The sequence below is a fragment of the Protopterus annectens genome, chromosome 13.part0 (assembly GCF_019279795.1).
Source record: "Protopterus annectens isolate FY-2018-M chromosome 13.part0, PAN1.0, whole genome shotgun sequence".
Classification (NCBI taxonomy): domain Eukaryota; kingdom Metazoa; phylum Chordata; order Ceratodontiformes; family Protopteridae; genus Protopterus; species Protopterus annectens.
Genome location: NC_056747.1, coordinates 628,565,810 through 628,585,738, shown reverse-complemented (window position 1 = coordinate 628,585,738; position 19,929 = coordinate 628,565,810). Strand labels below are relative to the sequence as shown.

The following is a 19,929-nucleotide window of genomic DNA, read 5'->3' as shown; positions in this document are numbered from 1 at the left end:
CCAACTCATCAACTCCCCCACTAGAACCGGTAAGAGAACCAAGCATCAATCCATGCTAGACTGGGTACTAGTATCCCACCACTCCCTGATACCCCTAGCAGGGTGTCTACCAAGACACCCTGAGTGACCACCAAGCCACATTTCTACTCTGATCAAAAATACCACAACTAACCCAAACATCTACATGCCTAATTAGAAACAAAAACATTTTAACCGCTCCAACTTTATAAATGACCTAAAAAGTGTAACTGGACCCCCCCCCCCCCCGGAAAAACATACCTCTTTGATGAAGCAGTATTATATTTCAACACAACCTTCTTAAATACCCTTAACCATCATGCCCCCCCCCCCCCGAACCACAAGAATTAAAACTAAATATGCTCCCTGGCTAACCCCAGATACTAAAACCTTCCTCAAAAAAAGGATCAAAGCCTGGACTAACTATCACAACAGTAAATCCCAATACGACAAACAACTGTACCTTGAACTACGTAACAAAGCCAAAAAATGTACCAAAACAGATAAAACATCCTACTACCAAACATTACAGGATAAACACAGGGACAACCCACAAAAATTTTGAGCAGCAATTAACTCTATTCTACAACCAGGAAAAACAACAACCCCTACCCCAAAAACTGAAAATAACCAAGACAATATCCCACACAATTTAACAAATTCTTTACAGATACTATCCAAGCCCTTGGAAATAACCAGCCCTACAACAATATCCCCACCTATGCAAATACACCCCCCCCACCAGTCATAATAAACAACTGCCCCAACTTTAGCTTCTACCCAGAACCAGCAAAATCCATTGAAAAGCTACTCCTAAAGCTCAAACTAACTTCTCTAGCTGCCGATAAATTACCCACTGAATACCTCCAAATAGCCACAGAAGCCATAGCATATCTCGTCTCCGTCTTACTAAACAGATCCATCTCCGAGTGTACAGTACCCCAGTTATGGAAAATATCACATATCATCCCACTATATAAAAGGGGTACCTCCCTTGAACTCAATAACTACCGCCCTATAGCCATACTATCCCCATTAGCTAAAATGTTAGCGAGGGTAATACACAAGCAACTAATGCAATACCTCATAGATAACAAACTACTAGTAACACAACAACATGGCTTTAGACCCTTCCACAGCACCACCACTGCATTTACAGCATTTACCAACATCATCAACAATCACAGAAACAATGGACTCTTTGTACCTGCCACATTCCTAGACTTATCTAGAGCATTTGATACGGTTAACCATACAAAACTCCTTCACTCACTATCCACTCTAAACCTTATCATCCCTGCCATCTCCTGGTTTAAAAACTACTTGGAGGGAAGGCAACAAGTTGTAATGCGGCAAAACCAACTCTCTCCCTCCCTACCAGTCTCCCTAGGGGTACCCCAAGGCTCCATCCTGGGACCACTCCTTTTTACCCTCTTCACCAACCAACTCCCATCCAATATTCCCAAAGCCTCAATAGTACAGTATACAGATGATACCACCATAATATGCGCAGCCAAAACAATTGACCTTCACTCCCAAACACAAGAATGCTTTTCCCTAGCAGAAAATCGGATCACCAAACAAAACCTCATTCTGAACCCAGGTAAAACAAAACTACTACTCTTTAGCTCCCACAGAATCACACCTGCCGCCAATAGTTTCCTCATCTCCTCTAATAACAATACTACAATCACCCCCACCAAATCCATACCAAGCTGCTAGGGGTAGAAATAGATAATCACCTTAGATTTGATTTACATATGTCCATAACCATAAAAAAATACATAAAAATCTAGGTCTACTCTATCGCAATAAAAAATTTCTCACCGACCATTCCAAAATTGCAATTACCAGGACTCGCCTATTATCCACCTTATTGTATGCCTCCCCCATACTTACAAATCTCCGCAAATCTGACCTAAACAAACTTGATAGTTGTTACAATAAGATAGCTAAATTTGCTACAACCTCACCCATCAGAGCACACCCCTGTGACTGTCTAAAAAAACTCAACTGGCTAGAACTACCACTACTACTTCAACTCAATCAACTAGCATTAGCCCACAAAATAATAAATTGCCCTGATAACACCCCAGCCCTACAAAATCTCCTTCAGCCCTATACCACTGCCAGAACCTTAAGGTCTTGCACACAAAACCTCCTCAAAGTAACCAAATATAACAATGAGGCTGGTAAGTCTGTCTATAGCCACTATATATATCAAAAACCTGGAACTCCCTTCCTGCCCATATAACTGAAAGCAAATCCCCAACCCAGTTCAAAAAACTAGTCAAAACTCACTTCATGAATAACGGACTATGCACTTGCATCCCCCGGCTAATATCTCATTTATGAAATTTCACCTTACTTAATTAAGACTGTCAAACCAACCAAGTCAGAACTCTGTACCCACTTAACACTGTTAAACAATTGCACATTCTGACTCTCTAGTAGTTAATGTAAACTATCACAGGAATGTTGTGCTTTCCACTATCTCCTAAAGTTAATACCTATAGTACCAAGCATACATATCCTAACTTTTAAAACAAATTTTGTATCATATTGATGTCCTTCACATCTATATCCAAAAACAACTGCTCTCATGGAACTTTTCTTCTCTTTTTTTCTTTCCTTTGAAAGTATACTATTCCAAGAATGTCATGCTTTGTGATATCTTCAAAAGCTAATAGTATATAGTAACAAATGAATGTAGCCCAGCTTCTAAGAAATATTGAATGGCAAAGTCTTGTCTTTACATTTTTGCCTGTAATAAATTGTACTCTTGGAGCTTTTCTCCCCGGGCCTCCACTGAAAATGGACTTGTATCTAGTTGGACTCTCCCGGTCAACAAATGTAAAATAAAGTAAAACAAATAAATAAATAAACTCTTGGAGTATTGTTTTTGAACCTGTGTTCAGTACGCCAAGTACAGCAGTATCCTAGGATACTTCTTTACTTAGTTGTCATTATAGCAGTCTTGGATGATTTTAGTAGATAGACTGTCTGTGGTTACTGCCTGAAAGTCTTGTAATGAAATCTCAAAGGTGAACTGAGCTGTGGCCTTTTACACATGCACAGTGTATCTATTGTTTCAGAGGTATTCACTGCTGCATTCTTTTTTTTCTGCATTTATACTCCATTTAATTTATGGAAAGCAGAGGTAATTCAGACCGCTCAAGTAAGATCTGGTATCCCATCTCTGACTCAGAGGGTGACAGGACTAACAAGAAACAGAGTACAGAGGAAACGGGTTTCAGGATGTTTGCACTATTCAGTCCCGGATAGGCAGCATCAGCCTTAATTCTTGAAATCCAGTTGTACTCAATATTCTGTAAGACCTTGTTCATATCCCCTCCTCCAGACTTCAAAACACCACATCTAGCACCCTAAACTTAAATTCATGTGTACAATTGTACCAGGATTGAATAGTGCAGTCAGCCTGAAACCTGTTTTAGTCAAAAGGCAAATGTGTTTGCTTTAATAATTGTTTTTAATTGTATTGCCATTTGATGGCTGTGTCATGTGATTGATTATTTAATTAATTCCTTATAAAATCTGTGATAGTTGAAAGTGTGTGTTAGCACTGAGGAAGGGTTAAACCCGAAAGCTTTGCATTTTGCTTTTTTGTTTTTACAATAAATAGTTGAGCATTTCTACATTTGTTTTGTATTCACTGGTTTACCTAATCTAATTTACCACAGTTTTTCCTTTATTTTTCTCAGTGCAGTGTTCAGAATAATTATGCCTATAGAAATAGACTTTTAACTGGGCTGACCATGCAGCCAGTATTTGACATTGAGCTGGCTAGTTTCTTGTCCCCTGACCTGATGTACTACACACACACACACACACACACACACACACACACACACACACACACACACACACACACACACACACACACCTTCCCCATCTGCACCTATAAAACAAAATAAAAAACATGTTCCTCAGCTTGTGTTCTGCAGTAGCCTTAGCGGTGGGTAGACTGTTAGACCACACTCCTTTTGTAACCCCCAGGTTCCCTGGTGTAGTTGTAGTACCACAACTGTGCAAGACACAGTGGTCAAACACATCTTCTGAAGCTGTACCAGTGCCTGTTGCAGGTATAGGAGAATCAAACTGGGGAAGTCAGGAGTGCAGAATTTTTTTGCCAGTAATGATACATTTCCCTCATTGGAGTTTCCCACTAGTGTAGTGCATGCCAACAAAGAAACAGAAGATCCTCTATTGTGGAGCAGCAGTCTTTGACTGGTTTCTCACCAGAGATGGTGACTATGGATAGATCCATGGAGGAAGGCAGGTGGATACAGGGTGCATACCTAGGTTATAGTAAGGCTGGCACTTCTACCATAGGTCAGTCTGTTAAGGAACCTCTTTTTGAAGGGGATCCTGTGTACGAGGACTCTGGCCTATCTTTGTCAGATCAGTTGGTTCCTGTGATGACAGATGCAGGGATCCACACAGATGTTTTCTTTTCCCTCCTTTGACCCCAGCTTTGGGAGAGGTCTTCTAGAAAGCTTGTAGTTCTCCTCTGTTCATTGAAACTTTGCCCAAGACAGGTTATAAGAACATTTGGGTATGCTTGGCTTTGCCTGACCTCCATACCCATTTGTCTGCTGACTGTGATTTGGTATCCCCAGTGACCTTTGCTGATAAGAATATGTCTTCTCTGTGCCCAAATCCTCAGATTAACTAGGCAGGTGGTTAGAGTCTTAGGGGAAAGTAGCTTGAACAGTCTAGCATAGTAGCTTTTAAAGTGTTTAACTACCAGTGTTTTATTTGGAAGTTTATATTGAGATAAATGTACAGTTTAGACAAGTTTGCTGCATTATTGTCTACAGAGCAAAAAGTCTATGATAAGGGTCTTGTTTCCAGTAATTCTCAGCTGTCAAACCATGCTGTATAAAGTGCTTTCCGGGGGGGGGGTTCTATTTTTAGAAATGCAGCATTCTCAGTGGTGATTAGGAGGTATGCTTGATTGCACTCCCAGAATATTCTGTCGTTAAAAAAAAAAAAAAAAAGAGATTATGAATGCACCTGTTGATTTTGATTGATTGTGCATGTATTACAGCAAATAATCAGATCTTTAAACACTGGGATGGCAGCAGTAAATTTGATGTAAGAGTTATATGACCACCCCCCCCCTCCCCAAGTCCAGCATTTTCTGGAGAATAGGAGGGGATAGCAATGTCTTGTTCGGCAGATGAGGGGGGACTTACCTGAATGGAGGTGGAAGAAATTTCCACTTCCATCTGAAATCCCTACCCACAAAATTTAGCACCCATCTGTCAGAAACCACTGCCTTAAGGCTGTCTTGCAAAGAGTTAACTTGAGAGATAAGGCACCCAATAGGATAGTATAGTCACATGTTAGAAGAGATTTCTTCTCTATTTTCTTGGTTCCCTTTCTCTTTTGAATGTTTTATCAAGGTTCCCAAGTTCAAGATGGTGACCTCACAGACTGTGCTTCCTCTGTTTTTTGACCACTACTTCATGGTGACCCTGGTCTAGATGGATGTCTTTCTTCATATCTCCAGGACTCATTACCTCAGGGGATATCTGACATTTGTTGTGTTGGTTTGCACTACCCATTTTCTGTATTGCCCTTTGGCTGTCCATTGCAATGCAAGTGTTTTACAAATGCTTTACTGTGGTAGTGGCCCATTGAAGGACACTGGGCATTCACTTTTCTTCTATACTTGGATGACTTGCTGAACTGTGCAGAGTCTGTGTCCAAGTGTGTGGAATCGCTAGAGAAGTTTTGTCCCTACTTTCTTATCTAGGGTTCAGGTTGATCTTCTAGCAGTCAAGTTTAACATGCTCACAAAGATTCATCTTTCTGGGGTGCTTAATTGACTTCATCAAGAGTCTGGCTTTTCTGCCAGAAGACCAGGTTCTGTCATACTGAATAGTGTTTCTGGAATTTACCCAGGAGAATGTCACCTTGGTGAGAGACTTCCTAGAAGTTTTTGGACTGTTGACTTCCATGATTCTCATTTTACCACTGGCCAGTCTTCAACTGAGAGCAATTTGATGGTATGTCTGAAATGTTAGATGTAGCACTTTCTTTCCCTGGAATCCCAGTTGCTGATGTTGCCCTTCATCAGACGAGAATTACAGTGATGTAGAGATCAGTTGAATGTCAGTCTAAGGCTTCATTTCTCCTCCCTGCCAGAGCCAGTACAGTCTGTCCAGGCGTATTAATTTGACTTTGCCTGGGGAGCTGTGTCAGTTGTGGTGCAAATGCTAGCCACGTGAGGACCCAAGGATGCATGAAGCACATCACTCTCTTGGAGATGTTGGCAGTTTTTCACACCTTGAAATTTCGTCACCACCTTTGGACTGTAGGTTATCTTCTGGTGGTTACGGACATGACCACAGTGATGTGGTTCCTCAATAAACTATGGGGTACAAGGTTTGACCCTCTGAGCTAATTGGCAATGATAGCCTGGGAATGGGTTTCTCAGTTTCAGGCAACATACATCCAGTCAGTGCAAAACATTGTGGCAGGCAGACAGACTGAGCAGATCTTGGGCAGACCCGCATGAATAGAAGCTCAAGGCATTGGTGTTCCAGGATCTAGTCCAGATGTGGGGAATATCTTTAATAGATCTGTTTACCTCCTTTCAAAACAGATAGCTGGAGAAATTCTGTTACAGACATCCTTACAGTTGTGTTTGTAGGACAGATGCATTCTCATTCTGGAAGTTCAAAGAGAAATGCCAAAGATCATTGTGATAACCCCCTATTGGCCCAGGTAATCTTGGTTCTTCCTGTTTATGGTATTGCCCAAGGGCCATTACCACAGACTTTCTCACAAGCTGGACCTGCTCACACAGTCTCAGGATGACTGGTGCACATAGATTTGGAAAAACTTCTATTAAAAGCCAAGATGATTGTATATTGTCACTGTTTATGCACTTGTTTCTTGAGGATATTAAAGGAGTCCAGAAAACCAGGTATTAGAAAATCATATGTTTCCAAATGGATGAGGTTTTCTAAATGGTACCCAAGTGGAAACAGACTGTCTTTTGTGACTAATATCCCTGTAGTTTTGAAATATTGGTGTGAACTACTTCAAGATGGCTTAGCATACGTGCCTGTTAAGGTGCAGTTAGTGGCCATCTTTACTTGTCTGCCAGTGGATTCCCCGCTTTTTCTTTTTTGGTTAAACAGTTCATGAAAGGAGTATTGCATATGAGACCCCTTTACAAACAAATTCCTCCTTTGTGGGATTTTAATTATGCTCGTGTAAAGTGGACATTGCCACCTTTTGAACTGTCAACCTGCGCTGATCTTAGATTCTTAACATGTAAAACTGTTTTGCTTATTGACCTGACATCTGCAAGATGAGTTTCTGAGCTGCAAGCTCTAATGGTGGGACAGCCTTACCTGTTTTTCCACAGGGATAGGGTTGTGCTATGCACTTATCCTTTTTTCCAGGCGAAAGTAGTTTGTCTTTACTTTCTGTCAGTCTTTTAATCTCCTGGTGTTCTTTCCAGAAGCTGTGTGTAAGTGATAGATGTTACTTTATACCTTGGATGTGTATAGGTATCTCAGATACTACCTTGATGGAACAAAGCCCTTTAGGAAGGCCGAAAGGCTTTTTATTTTCTGTTTTGGGGCAAAGAAAGATCAGCCTGGCTGTAAGCAATTCATTGCATGTGAGTTGCCGTCTGGAATTACCTTTTCTTATATTTTCCATTGTGAGGCGAATCCAGGCAAGATAAAGGCTCTTTTCACCAGGGCATTTTCCTTATCTGAAACTTTTTGGAAAGGTGTGAACATTAGAAGGATTCTAGAGGCCGCAACTTGGTCCTCCTTCTTTACCTTCATGAAACACTGCAAACTGGATGCTTTCTAGATCCAGTGCAGGCTTCATGAGGACTGTTCTCCAGGTGCTCCTGGACCCTTATCCTGCTCCTCCCAGGTTGGGTAAGCTTTGGGACTCTACCCATATGCCAGTAAGGCAGGGTATTTCTTGAACATAACTACAGATGCATTAAGTTCTGTTTAAATGTAACAGTAGAATGTTTGTAGATCATGCTACTTCCCACCATCCCCTTTTTGTTTGGTGTATATAGTTGTTTGTTGGACGTACTATTGAGTCTGGTTCAGCAACCTTTTTTGGTGGGTGATAGACCACGAGGGGGAGGGTGGCAGGGCAGTACTTACCCATATGCTGGTAAGGCAGTGTGTTCTACGAACATCTACTGTTATAGGTAAGGGGAAGTTACACAACTGTAATTTCTGTTGAACTTCAGCTCAGTATGCCAGGTACTGTAATGGAATGGAGTGCTTCTTTACTGAGTTGTAATTTTATATAAGAAGTAAAAAGTGTATTTTATAGAAAGAAAAAATAGTTTTTGCCAGATGCTGTAAATAACATGGTGTAAATTGGAGCATCTGAAGTGGTACGATAAAATTCATCTTTGTGCTGCAGTGAAAGCTGTAATGGTAGAATAGCAATCTGACATGACATTTAAGAACTGAACTCACAATGGTTACTTCCTGAAATTTTCATAATGAAAACTCAAAGGGGAGCTAAGATATAGCCTTTGATCTATATAAGCAGCATACCCACTGTTTCAGAGGTATTCATTTCCGTAGTCCAATATTTTACAATGTATTCCATTTCCATTTTGAGTGTTCTTTTGAATTTCTGCCCTGTATGCCAAATGCAGTAATGACCTAGAATGCTTCTTTATTGAGCTGTTATTACATCCGAAGAAAACTTCCTGTATATTTTACCACAAAATACACACACACACACACACACCCATACCCACACTTATATATATATGTATTCATTTGCCATATGTAGTAAACTGGAGAAACTAAAGTGGTAGGGTCAGATTCAACATAGCACTGTACTATAACCCTAAGAAAAGAATAGCATTTATAAGGTATTTTTGTAGCTGTATTTGCAGTCGTTACTGCCTGAAATTTTCTTAGTAAAATTTCAAAAAAGTGATGGGTGATTGGGCCGAGATATGGCCTTGTGTATATATAAGCAGCATATCCATTGTTTCACAGTTATTTTCTGTTACCGTTTAGTATTTTGCATTGTACTCAGTTGTCATTGTGGTTATTGAGTCAAAAATCTGCTCAGTATACCAAGTAGGGTAGTGGCCTGACATTACATCAGAAGAAAAAATCCTATTTATTGTGAATACAAAAGTTTTTTCTGTCAATTTGCTTGACACCCCCCCCCCTCCTTTAGGCTTGCATGTAGTAAAGTGCATTACTTGAATATAAAGGTTTTGCATGTGTTTTAATACTCGGAATCAACTTTTTAATAGCTAAGGGTGGCATAATGATTCTGTGAAATTTGTTGTAATATGTCATATAGTTATAGAGATATGGTTGTTTACGTCTCAATACCACCAGCACTCTTATTCTTGCCATTTGTGCTCTGTTTTTGCCAATCAGTTTGCAACAAACCATACATATTGTGCACTTGTATTATGAGGTTACTAAACTGAACTGTCAGTATTTCAGTAATGTTTCCTTAATGAAATGAGAACTAAAAATAATACTCTTCTCAAAGTGAATTTCATTTTTATACTTTATAGCAAAATATGTACATTTTACTCATTCTGATAGGTGTACTCACATTTGATATTGTGTTGTACATTTTCCTTAAAAGATGTTAAGTTGTGCAAAACACTGAAAAAGTTGAACTGTTTAGGGTCTTTTATTTAAGTTTGTAAGAATATTTTACAGTGTTGAAGCAGTAGTCCAAGATTACTATTTGTAGTTAGGGTGAAATTCAGGCCAGAATGGCCTTTACAAATTAAGATGCTGCAACATTTATTAGTCAGTCAGTCAGTTGAAAATATATGTGGAACTTTCAGTATCAAAACCATAAATTTATGTAAGGGACTCAGAAAATCAAGGATATAATTGATATGGTAAGCAAGAAAAGTTTACTTTTATTTGCAGGTGATGTTATTTTGCACCTGATAAATCCAGAAAAGGACATCTCAGTGTTGGGGAACATTTTGAGTTTCAAGTATTTTTGGGATGTAAAATTAATGAAGATAAAACAAATGCTATAACTGTAAATTTTCTACCCACGCATGAATTGGTTCAGCAATACCCATATATATGGGGACACAATAAGCTGATGTATTTAGGAGTATGGATTAAAAAGGCATCTGTTATGGCAGTTAAGAATACGTGGGAAGAGACTGAACAAAAATATTACAAAAACTGAGACACCGGAAGCTATTGTTTATGGAAATGTTTTTAGTCCCTTTAGTTTTTTATACAGGTCAGGCATATTTTTGTCAACTAGAAGAGAATTTGTGGACAATGATAAGAGTTGAAGGAATTTATCTGGAAAGGGAGGAGGGCAAAGGTTAAGTGTGATAAGCTGATTCTTCTAAAAGAAAAGGTGGAATTACTTGATTTGAAGGGATAATTTGGAGCTACACAATTAAGGCTCACGTACATAACATAAGCAGAAAGTTATAATTCAAAGTGGAAAGGGATGATAATGAAGGGGGGATAATTCAAGAAATAAGGAGAGAGTGGGATTTTGGATGTAGATCCTTAAGAATAACAACAGCCATACGTAATAATATATTTATGATGTAGCATAAAGTATTACAAGGAATGACTGCAAGTAGGCGTACAGAGGATAGGCAAGAGGGGGCTGGAATGTACTGGAGAAAACTGGCAAAGGAACCAATATATTGGGCAAATAACTATAGAGAGAAAAGTAATAGAATGGGGCATAACCATGAAGACATTTGGACTGCAGGCTAGAGACTGTCTTCCCTACCAGGGATTGATATCAAAGTATAGGCAAAAAGAAAGGGGGTGGGAATCTTAAGTGAAATACCTGCTCTGGTAGAGTTTTTAGTTGAATCTAGAACCAATGCTGCTAAAAAAGAGATAATTAGTAAGGCATATAACATAATGCACAATAACTATAAGAATCACAGAGGAGGTTAGAAAAAATTGGGAAGAGAGATTGGATAAGCAATTCACAAGAGAACAATGGGAGGACATACATATGGCTCCCAAGTATGCATCAAAGGCTAGAAGGTCTAGGATTTTTGCTCAGAAGTGTTTGCATAATCCCAAGCAAACCCCAAATAATTTTTCTCAGGTAGATGGCAAATGGAGGTATGACAGGGAAGAGAGAGGTTTCTGGGAATGTATGTTTTGGATTATAATGAGTTGGCAAATTTGAAAAATACCCTACAAAGTACAATGTCAGAAAAATTGAGTTAGCAAATGGGTGTAACTGAGGAAATTATTGTTTTTTTAGCTGGGGCACACGATCCTAAATGTCTAGACATACTAAGGCCTTGCTAAGTTTAATTCTGGTGGCAGCCAAAAAGCAATTACTAGAAATATAAATCAAAGTCTAAACCAATGATGGTGAATCTATAACATGCATGTCAAAGGTGAAACGCCACAACATTTTGGGTGACACACCAGCGTTCAAAAACACCCGAGTTACCACAGAAACTGAATGAACAAAAACCCAAGAAATATGTGACCCTGCACTAAAACTCAACAACAAAAAGTCATTAATTGATAATCAAATTAAATGCAATGTGTTCCATATTTTTTCAGTTGAATTCAAAATTATAATTAAAAGTATGGTAATTTTTGGTGCACTATTTTAAGCCCAATTATCAGTACGCGTATCATTTTCTCTATTGTAAGTCATTGATTTTTCTTTTACTTTTATAATACATAGCAGCACACATGATTGGATGGTATTTTTTTTAAATAAATGAATATGTAAAGAATTGTTTCTGTTTTGTTCGGCGGGGGACACACCAGCACAATAGGCATTTTCTGAATTTTTGACACACGGAGTCCAAAACGTTTGCCATCACTGGTCTTAACCAAACCCATTTGAAGTATTGAATATTGTAACAGAGGTAAAAGAACTGGAAGTGGGATATTTAGAAAAGGGAAGGAACACATTGCATAGAAATAAATGGAAACTATGGGAACAGTACATGCAGAGTAATAATGTTGTGGAGGAGGAGTGAAGTTTTAAGGGAAGGTAGGAACTGAGCAATTTATGAAATGTTGGACTGATAGTTATAACAACAGAACATATGTGATTATAAAGTATGTTATTGGAAGTTGGTTTGTTTTGATGTTTGCCTGTGTCTTAAGTAATAATTTAATAAAGGTGTTAAATATAAATGCGTAATATTGGTGTGATTTCAGGCATAAAAAGATTGTATTTCTGTTTAAAGTTTATCTTTTAGTTTGCTGAGGCATAAAAATGACGTGATTTTTTTTATTATAATTTGAGACACTGCTGCACCTGTGTACTTATCTGCTTCATAGGTAATCTTGGCAGGAGCATTTCCTGAAAATTTCATAAAAATGCTGAACAATTTCAGATACAGACTTGTGTATAGGAAAAAATATCCAAAAATAGTAATTAAAGGACAGTCATTTGAAAAATGTTTTTTTTAAGGGGTTAGATTGCATCTTTATTATAGTTGCAGATGGTTTACGTTGGAACATAACTTTGGGCGAGTTTTGAACAATCTGCTTAAAAGTTATAATTGAGTTGTGTTTCCTGAAGTAAATAAGTAAATTATCAGTCAGCCGTAAACTGATTCTTCTGTCTGATTCCTTTCAAAATTTTTCAGACGGTTAGATGATAATATTCGAACAGTGGTAAGAGGACAGACCAATGTTGGGCAAGATGGAAGACAGGTATGTTCTATTTTTTTTTAATTGACTGATTAAATTTTGGTAACCAGGTGGTTAACCCAGTGAATTAAAACCATTTTCTGTGGTGTCCTGTGGAGCAGTGTTCCAGATTCAGAATAGCTTTGTGAATAAAGGGTAGGAGACATACTCATGTTTGTCATGCACCACAGTAATTTTACTGTGAGCCAAATAGAGCACACAGTAAATTTTAAATTAGCAACATTTGTCAACGTGCATCTAGCAGAATTTGAGACAGCAGGGAGTGCAGGAAATATTAATCACCAGGTATGCTGTAAAGCAGAGTTTCCCGTTTTAATTACAATATTCTTTAAGATGCTTCTTCAGGTTTTGTATGTCATCTTTTCCTGGGTAGATTTTCTGTTGTTTATTCATGAGCAGTATTGGGGTTTTAAGCTCTGGTGTGATCCATGGCAGTTCTACATATTTTTTTTGTCTTACAGCTATAAGTTATCATTGTATATGCAATTGAAAAGTTTATTAAAATAATCAGCATTATCATATGGTGAAAAATGCCATGAGGGAGCCCAGTTAGTAAGGTATAATTCCATATTAAAAATAAAATTTTGAAAGTGTCTCATTTGCATGTAAGAACAACATATTCTTTGGAAATTTTCCCCGATTATAAATGACAAGAGCAAGAACAAGAGCGTAATCACTAACAGTACCAGCCATTCTGCCTGCAGTTATGATGTTTTCCAGAGCAGATGTCCGCATTCAGTCAATATGTATGGTTAATGTTAAATTTATTAGGAATTGGCTGTATGAATTCTTCAAATCCATACCCCACAGCCACCCTCATTAGGCTAGATTCTGTAAACAAATAAAAATGCTGTATACTTATACAGTAATTACAATCACTGGGCACTTTGCTAGTTTGGATAGAAAAGTTATCTAACTGGGCCTGTATGTGGTACTGGACATTTTAAGCTAGAAATGCCCATTATGTGTACCTTTCCAGTATGTGATTTTATCCTTCATGACAGTGTGTCGCTGCTTAAAAATAAGTAGGTAAAAAATGTAGCAAGTCTTTGGCAGTACTCTGGGGGTGTTTGGTAGTACATAGATGCAGACCAGATTAATAGATTTGTGTTTTTCCTCTTCTAATTTGCACTGAATTTTTATCTTTTGTAGTTGAATATTTTAATTGGTCAGCTGTTGTGCACAAAGCTTTGCTGTTGTATTTGATGACAACACCAGTAACACCATTTTGTTTTCTGCTGCTTCCTTATATATTATACCCATGGTGGTCAAGTTTCACTATTTTGTTATGTGGCTTAAGCAAAGTTTCAATGAATGGTAATATGTTTGTTTTATAGTGTCAGTATTTGCATTAAACCTTTGTGGTATATGCTGCAGCTATTAATAATATTTGAGGACCGTCATTATAGTTTTTAATCTTTAGCAGACCTCTGTCATAAAAAACAAAAGTATTCTTTTTTTAATTTAGTAAGATTTACGATTTATTCCCCATGATTTATAAGTTATGTATTTAAGTATGTAGTTTAATCCCTTATACTTTCTTTTGTAGCTTATGTGAATGCGCCATCCTGTTTCACCAGGGATCTTGATGTCTGGTAACTCTTTCTTGTCAAACTTTGTGGGTCATGCATTTCATTTCCATTTGCAGTGCCCTGTCTATGTTGTAAGTCATCAGAGCTTAGTCATCGATATGGAATGTGCATAGCATTCCTTTTTTATACTTTTCAGTGATTTCAGTGGACAATAAAGAATATTTTCCACACACAAGCTGGCTACAAGCTCAAAAAAACATGCTCAAGCGAATACATATAATGTTTACATATTCAGACTTTGATTTTTCTACTCGAAAACTTTGGAAGGCTGGTTCGGATAATTGATGTTTTGGATAATCAACTCTCTGCTGTATATGTGGTTGGCTTCTACACTGGTCTTCCAGATCTGGAGTATTTAATAGGGCTGTTCACTGGGTATTTGGTCTTCCTCTTGCGACATTTCTTGCTGCTCTACTACTTTACTTGGGAGACCTAACTAGGGAAGTATGTCTTTGCAATTCTTGTCTTTTACAATTCTGTTTTCTTGTAACAGTACCGGTTGTGAATGTTTTGGTTGCTTATCTTCCTTGGAGTTCAGTGTACTTGCCTTGTACAAATATCTGCAATTCGTTCATGACTTTGCATCCTCCCCTCAAATAATGTAGCACCTTGGATCTGACATAATCTGGTCCATCCCATTCAAAACCTTTAAGACTCTGAGTGTAGGTGTAGGTCAGCAAAGGAAATTTTCATAGACTGGAATAGCTCACAATGACATGAATCGACAACACTCCAGATATCGTTGGTCTCTCATTGAGAAAGGCATGGAACAGCCTGTTGATGCCAAAGCAAGAGCAGACAGACCTTTCCACAATGTTGGGACTCTTGATGCCATGTAACCCCTCATCAGACCTCTGTGCAGGGTGGATGTGGTCAGGCCTGATGTCAGTGCCAACTCCCTCTGTGTTTCAAATATCAGACGTCTTGGCTTTCCAGTCCTGGGGGCATCGATGCACAGCTCTATTATAGTTGACCCCCTCAATGTAAATGACCGACTTCAGCTAACCAATGCCTGTGATGTCAGGGTTGTCAGTAGCACACCCGGTCCTTTGGCTTTGATATCTTTGGAACCAGGTGCTTTTTCATTGTCTCCAGCAATGTTGATGTTTAACACTATGCTGCATTGATTTTCACCTGCAACTGCTCTGACCTTGACCTGAGACAAATTTCTTCCAGTCTCTAACTTTTTGATCTTAGCACCACCAGGGCAAAGGATTGAATAACTGAAGGTAAAACCACTCGAGGAGGTTTGGCTATGCTTTAGCTTCTTCATTATCCTGTGCGTCTTCCCCACCAAGGAAAGATGGAAAGCAACTGTGTAAGAGGAAGTGTATCAACTCCCTCTTGGAGTCTCCCATGCTGGACATTGGAATAATGATGCAGGTTTTCCAATCTTTCACACATTTGATGAGGTACTGAAGATAATACAAATGGGAGGGTGGCCCATTAAACCTCATCCCTGTCCGAAAAAGATTTTGCAGGAGGTCTTGTAGTCACTTCATTCACTTCCTGGGTGGTTCTCCCTGAAGGTAAAATGGTTACCCTTGTCAGCATGAAGGCATGGAGATATCTTGGTGAGATGCCATCAGTTTCTAGACAAGAGATCCAATCCTTAAGAGGCTGAAGGACTGTAACTCTTAAGTTCATACAGCCTCCCTCAAGGCCTTAGCCTTATGCCCACCCCTCCAGGCATGTCTAAAGGTCAGTTCCCTGTGCTTTCTCCTATTAACATGGTGAACTTGGGCATCCTGAGGCAGTGTAGCAACTGCTTCATGTACACCGACAACCCTCTCATCTTTCCTCCCAACACTCAGACTTGCGAGAGATGTACTTGTATATCCATATTGGAACCCACGCCCTCTCCAGCCAAGACCGGTATAGCTGGTCAAGAGGAGAAGGTCAACACTTGCACCACACAACATGGAACACATAGCCCTCCAGAACGCACACCAACACTGCTTTCACATAAAAACACAAACCACACACCCACCTTCCCTGAGGCTCTCAATAAAAGTCTACCCAAACAGCAGAGATCTCCAAGGCAGAAACGCACTCGACCACCACAACACAACACTAATCATGAGACACATAACTCTCCTAAACAGTGTGCCACTCAAACAAAGCCCCTATGGCAAAACAGCATGCCCAGCACACTAGTCATAAGTGACTTGATAGTGAGGCACACTGATGTCTGACTCACTAGGTTGAATAAGGAGAAAGTAACAGTCAGCTGCCTGTCAGGTGCCAAGATCTGCCACATAACGCATGCACTCAGGTCCCTCAAAAACAGGTACAGATATGACTCTGTCATTGTACATGTGGGTGTGAATGACTTGAGACATACCTCCCTGGACTACATGAAAAGAGACATGGAGGAACTCTCGGATTATGTAGCCCAGGCAGGTATATCCCTAGCCCTGAGCAGCATCCTACCATCACCCAGAATGATACCACAGTACAGCACAAAGTGATTGATTTCAACAATTGGCTAAGTTTCTTGTGTCACTCTAAGGAGATCCAGTATCTGTCTGCTTGGGATGACATGATTGACAGACCTCGATGCTTTGCCAAAGATGGCCTGCATCTGTCACCCCTGGGCTTCTGGATATGGGCCAAGGCTCTTGCCACCTTATAGTGCCTTTTTTAGGCAGTGTTCCAAAGACCAAATTACCACCATAACAGCTACAAACAAGTTCATTCTGAGGGACATGCTGCTCAGTGCTAGAAGTGTAAATCTCAAAATGTACTCACTCGAAGCTCTCCTTAAAATGGAGAACATCGACATTTGTGCTGTAACAGAGACCTGGCTCAAGGCAGCAGAAAGCACCCCTGCTCTACCAGGCTGTAACTCATTCCATACCTTTCAGCGCCAGAACTTGGACTGAAGCACCAAAGGCAGTGGTCTTTCCATATTCATAAAGGATGCGCACACCTCCAGACTGGTAGCCCAACATAACGCATCAGAGATACTTTAGGTGCAGCTAACATTGGGTAAGACAACGATTCAGGTCATAGCCTGTTATAGGTCCCCAACCATGTCTCAAGACTCACACTCCACATTCCTAAGCACCCTGGAGAATATTAGGGTCCAACCTAAAACTCTTATACTGGACAACTTCAAGTACCCCTCCATTAACTGGGAAAACTACTCCTGTACCAATACATTTGCCCAACGTTTCCTGGAATTCATTAATTCCAATGCCCTGGACCTGCTTGTTCTTACCCCCACTAGAGGTAGCAACATCCTTGACCTGGTCATTACTAACATGGGTGAACATTGCTCTACACCAGTCGTCAACTCCTCCCTGGTTAGATCCATCCACAAACTAATCGGCTTGGAAATCCACATCCCTCCCAGCCACCCACTCCTCGCAAAGGTAAGCACCATGAAAAACTTCTCCAAGGCTAGCTTTGGGCTCCTAAAAACAGAGGTGGCTAACTTCATGGTGCCCATGCAAATGGAGAATAGTTGCATGACTGCTGAATCATACACCAGTGCACTGTACGAACACTTACACAAATGCATGGATCTCGCCATACCCAATAGAACCAAGATGCTCTGCTCCAAAAAAAGGAAGCCAATCTGGTGGTCCCCTGCCATAAACAAACTCTGCAACAGAAGGAGGAAACTGATGTGGAATAAGGTGACTTCCCAAAACTGGAAAAACTCCCTTATCAACCTCAACAAAAAGGTTGAGATCCCTCATCAAATCCTGTAAAGCTAACCATGAAAACAGAATTGCAGCAGATAGTAAAAACAACCACAAGGCCTTCTATAGTTATGTAAAGAATCTCCACAGCAATACCCAGATTTGCTCTGAGCTATGGCAGAATGGTACTTCCTATACTGAGTCAAAAGATAGCCGGATTCACCCCCCCCCCCCCAGTAGATTGCCAAGCTCCCAGTATTACTGCTGCACAGATTAAAACAGCACTGTCCAATGCCAAGAATGCAGCTTCTATGGGACCTGACATTTCCCTGGCTGTGTTCTACATGAACTACAGAGTGAACTGGCACCTCACCTGTGAGCCCTGTTCAGTCACAGCCTCACCTCAGGCTTTGTCCCTACTGAATGGTGCACTGCTGTAGTCATCCCTCTCCACAAAGGAGGAGCAACTACAGACCCTGGGAACTATCGCCCCATTAGCCTGACAATTCTGATATGCAGAGCTATGAAATGCATCTTCATGGACCTAATAAACAAGGATATAGGGACTCTCCAAACTCTGGATCCCACACAGTTTGGTTTTGTGAAGGGTAGCTCATGCCTGTTCAACTAGGTTGACTTCTTTGAGTCAGTCACCAGAGCTGTGGATGATGGCAAGGTGGTTCATACCCTACCTTAATCTGGCCAAGGCCTTTGATACCATTCCCCACTCAGGAATTATAGAAAAACTCACTAAGCTAGGCATCAACCCCTATATCACTAGGTTGCAAACTGGCTCACAGATAGAACCAACAGTGTGAAAGTAGCTGACTCCAAGTCAGACTGCCGACCAGTCACGAGTGGAGTCCCTCAGGGATTGGTCCTGGGTCCTCTCCTGTTTGGTATCTGCTTCTCAGAAGTCCAGGGCAACACGAAGGGACTCTGGCTGACAGAATTCACAGACTATTGCAAGTTGGAGAGCCATTATTAAATCCCCAGATGATGCTGACATCCTACAAAAAGTCCTCACTGAGACCAATGACTTGTGTCAGAACCATGGCCTTAAGCGCAATGCCAAAAAATGTGTCGTCATCCCCTTTGGGAGAAACCCAGTTCCCATGAATTACCACATCAATGGTAATCCACTGAACACAGAAGGCATTATAAGAGATCTGGGAACACAGTTTGACAGCAACTTCTCTTTTGACCACCACATTGCTACTGTGGTCAGAAAGTCCTTCTATGTGGCACATCGCATTACTAAGGGTTTTGCATCCAGGAAGAAAGAGGTCATTGCCTCCCTCTACTCTTCCCTCATTAGGCCAATCATTGAGTACAATGCCCCATTTGGCATGTACCTCACTAGACGCCTGCAGCAACTGGAGAGGCCACAGAAGTACCTCACAAAGAGGATCCTAGGCCTTAAACACTTGTCCTATATGGACAGACTCAAAAAACTCCAACTATTCTCTCTCTCATATTGCCTACTTAGAGGCCATCTCTACTTGACTTGCAAAGCCATGTCTGACCCAGCTGTGTTAGAAATGCTACATCTAAAGAAATCCCAATCCCTCCGCACCACATGCTCCAGAGACCTCAACCTCATTATCACAATCAACATAACGTGCTGGAGGGACAGGTTCATAACCTAGAGACTGCCCATGCTATGGAATAGACTTCCCATACATGTCAGACAGAGTACCTCACTGGCCCTCTTCAACAGAAATTTTGATGAGTGGATGGGAAATAGAAATTTCACCCCAGGGATCACTCCAGTGGCTCTACTCAACAGAGGCACTGGGAACTGAGGTCGGGTAGCATGATGCCAGGGTAATCCTATGAGCTAGAGTTGTAAAGGCTCCAGGGCCATTAGCCTAGTACACACCTGTGAACCTAAGAAAAAGCTCCCTTGTCTCAGTGGTCCCCCCCACACACACACACAAACGGAGTCCCAAAGCTCTGCAGTGCTGT

At 40.3% G+C, this 19,929-nt stretch overlaps 1 protein-coding gene across 1 annotated transcript in view; it reads left to right on the top strand.

Annotated features, from left to right (window-relative positions):
* VPS53 (VPS53 subunit of GARP complex) overlaps nucleotides 1–19,929 on the top strand; it is a 1,983,995-nt gene that overhangs the window by 69,157 nt on the left and 1,894,909 nt on the right. Inside the window, exon 4 of the mRNA XM_044054290.1 lies at nucleotides 12,656–12,722. Coding sequence (XP_043910225.1) covers nucleotides 12,656–12,722 — 67 coding nt within the window. The remainder of the gene's footprint in view (nucleotides 1–12,655; nucleotides 12,723–19,929) is intronic.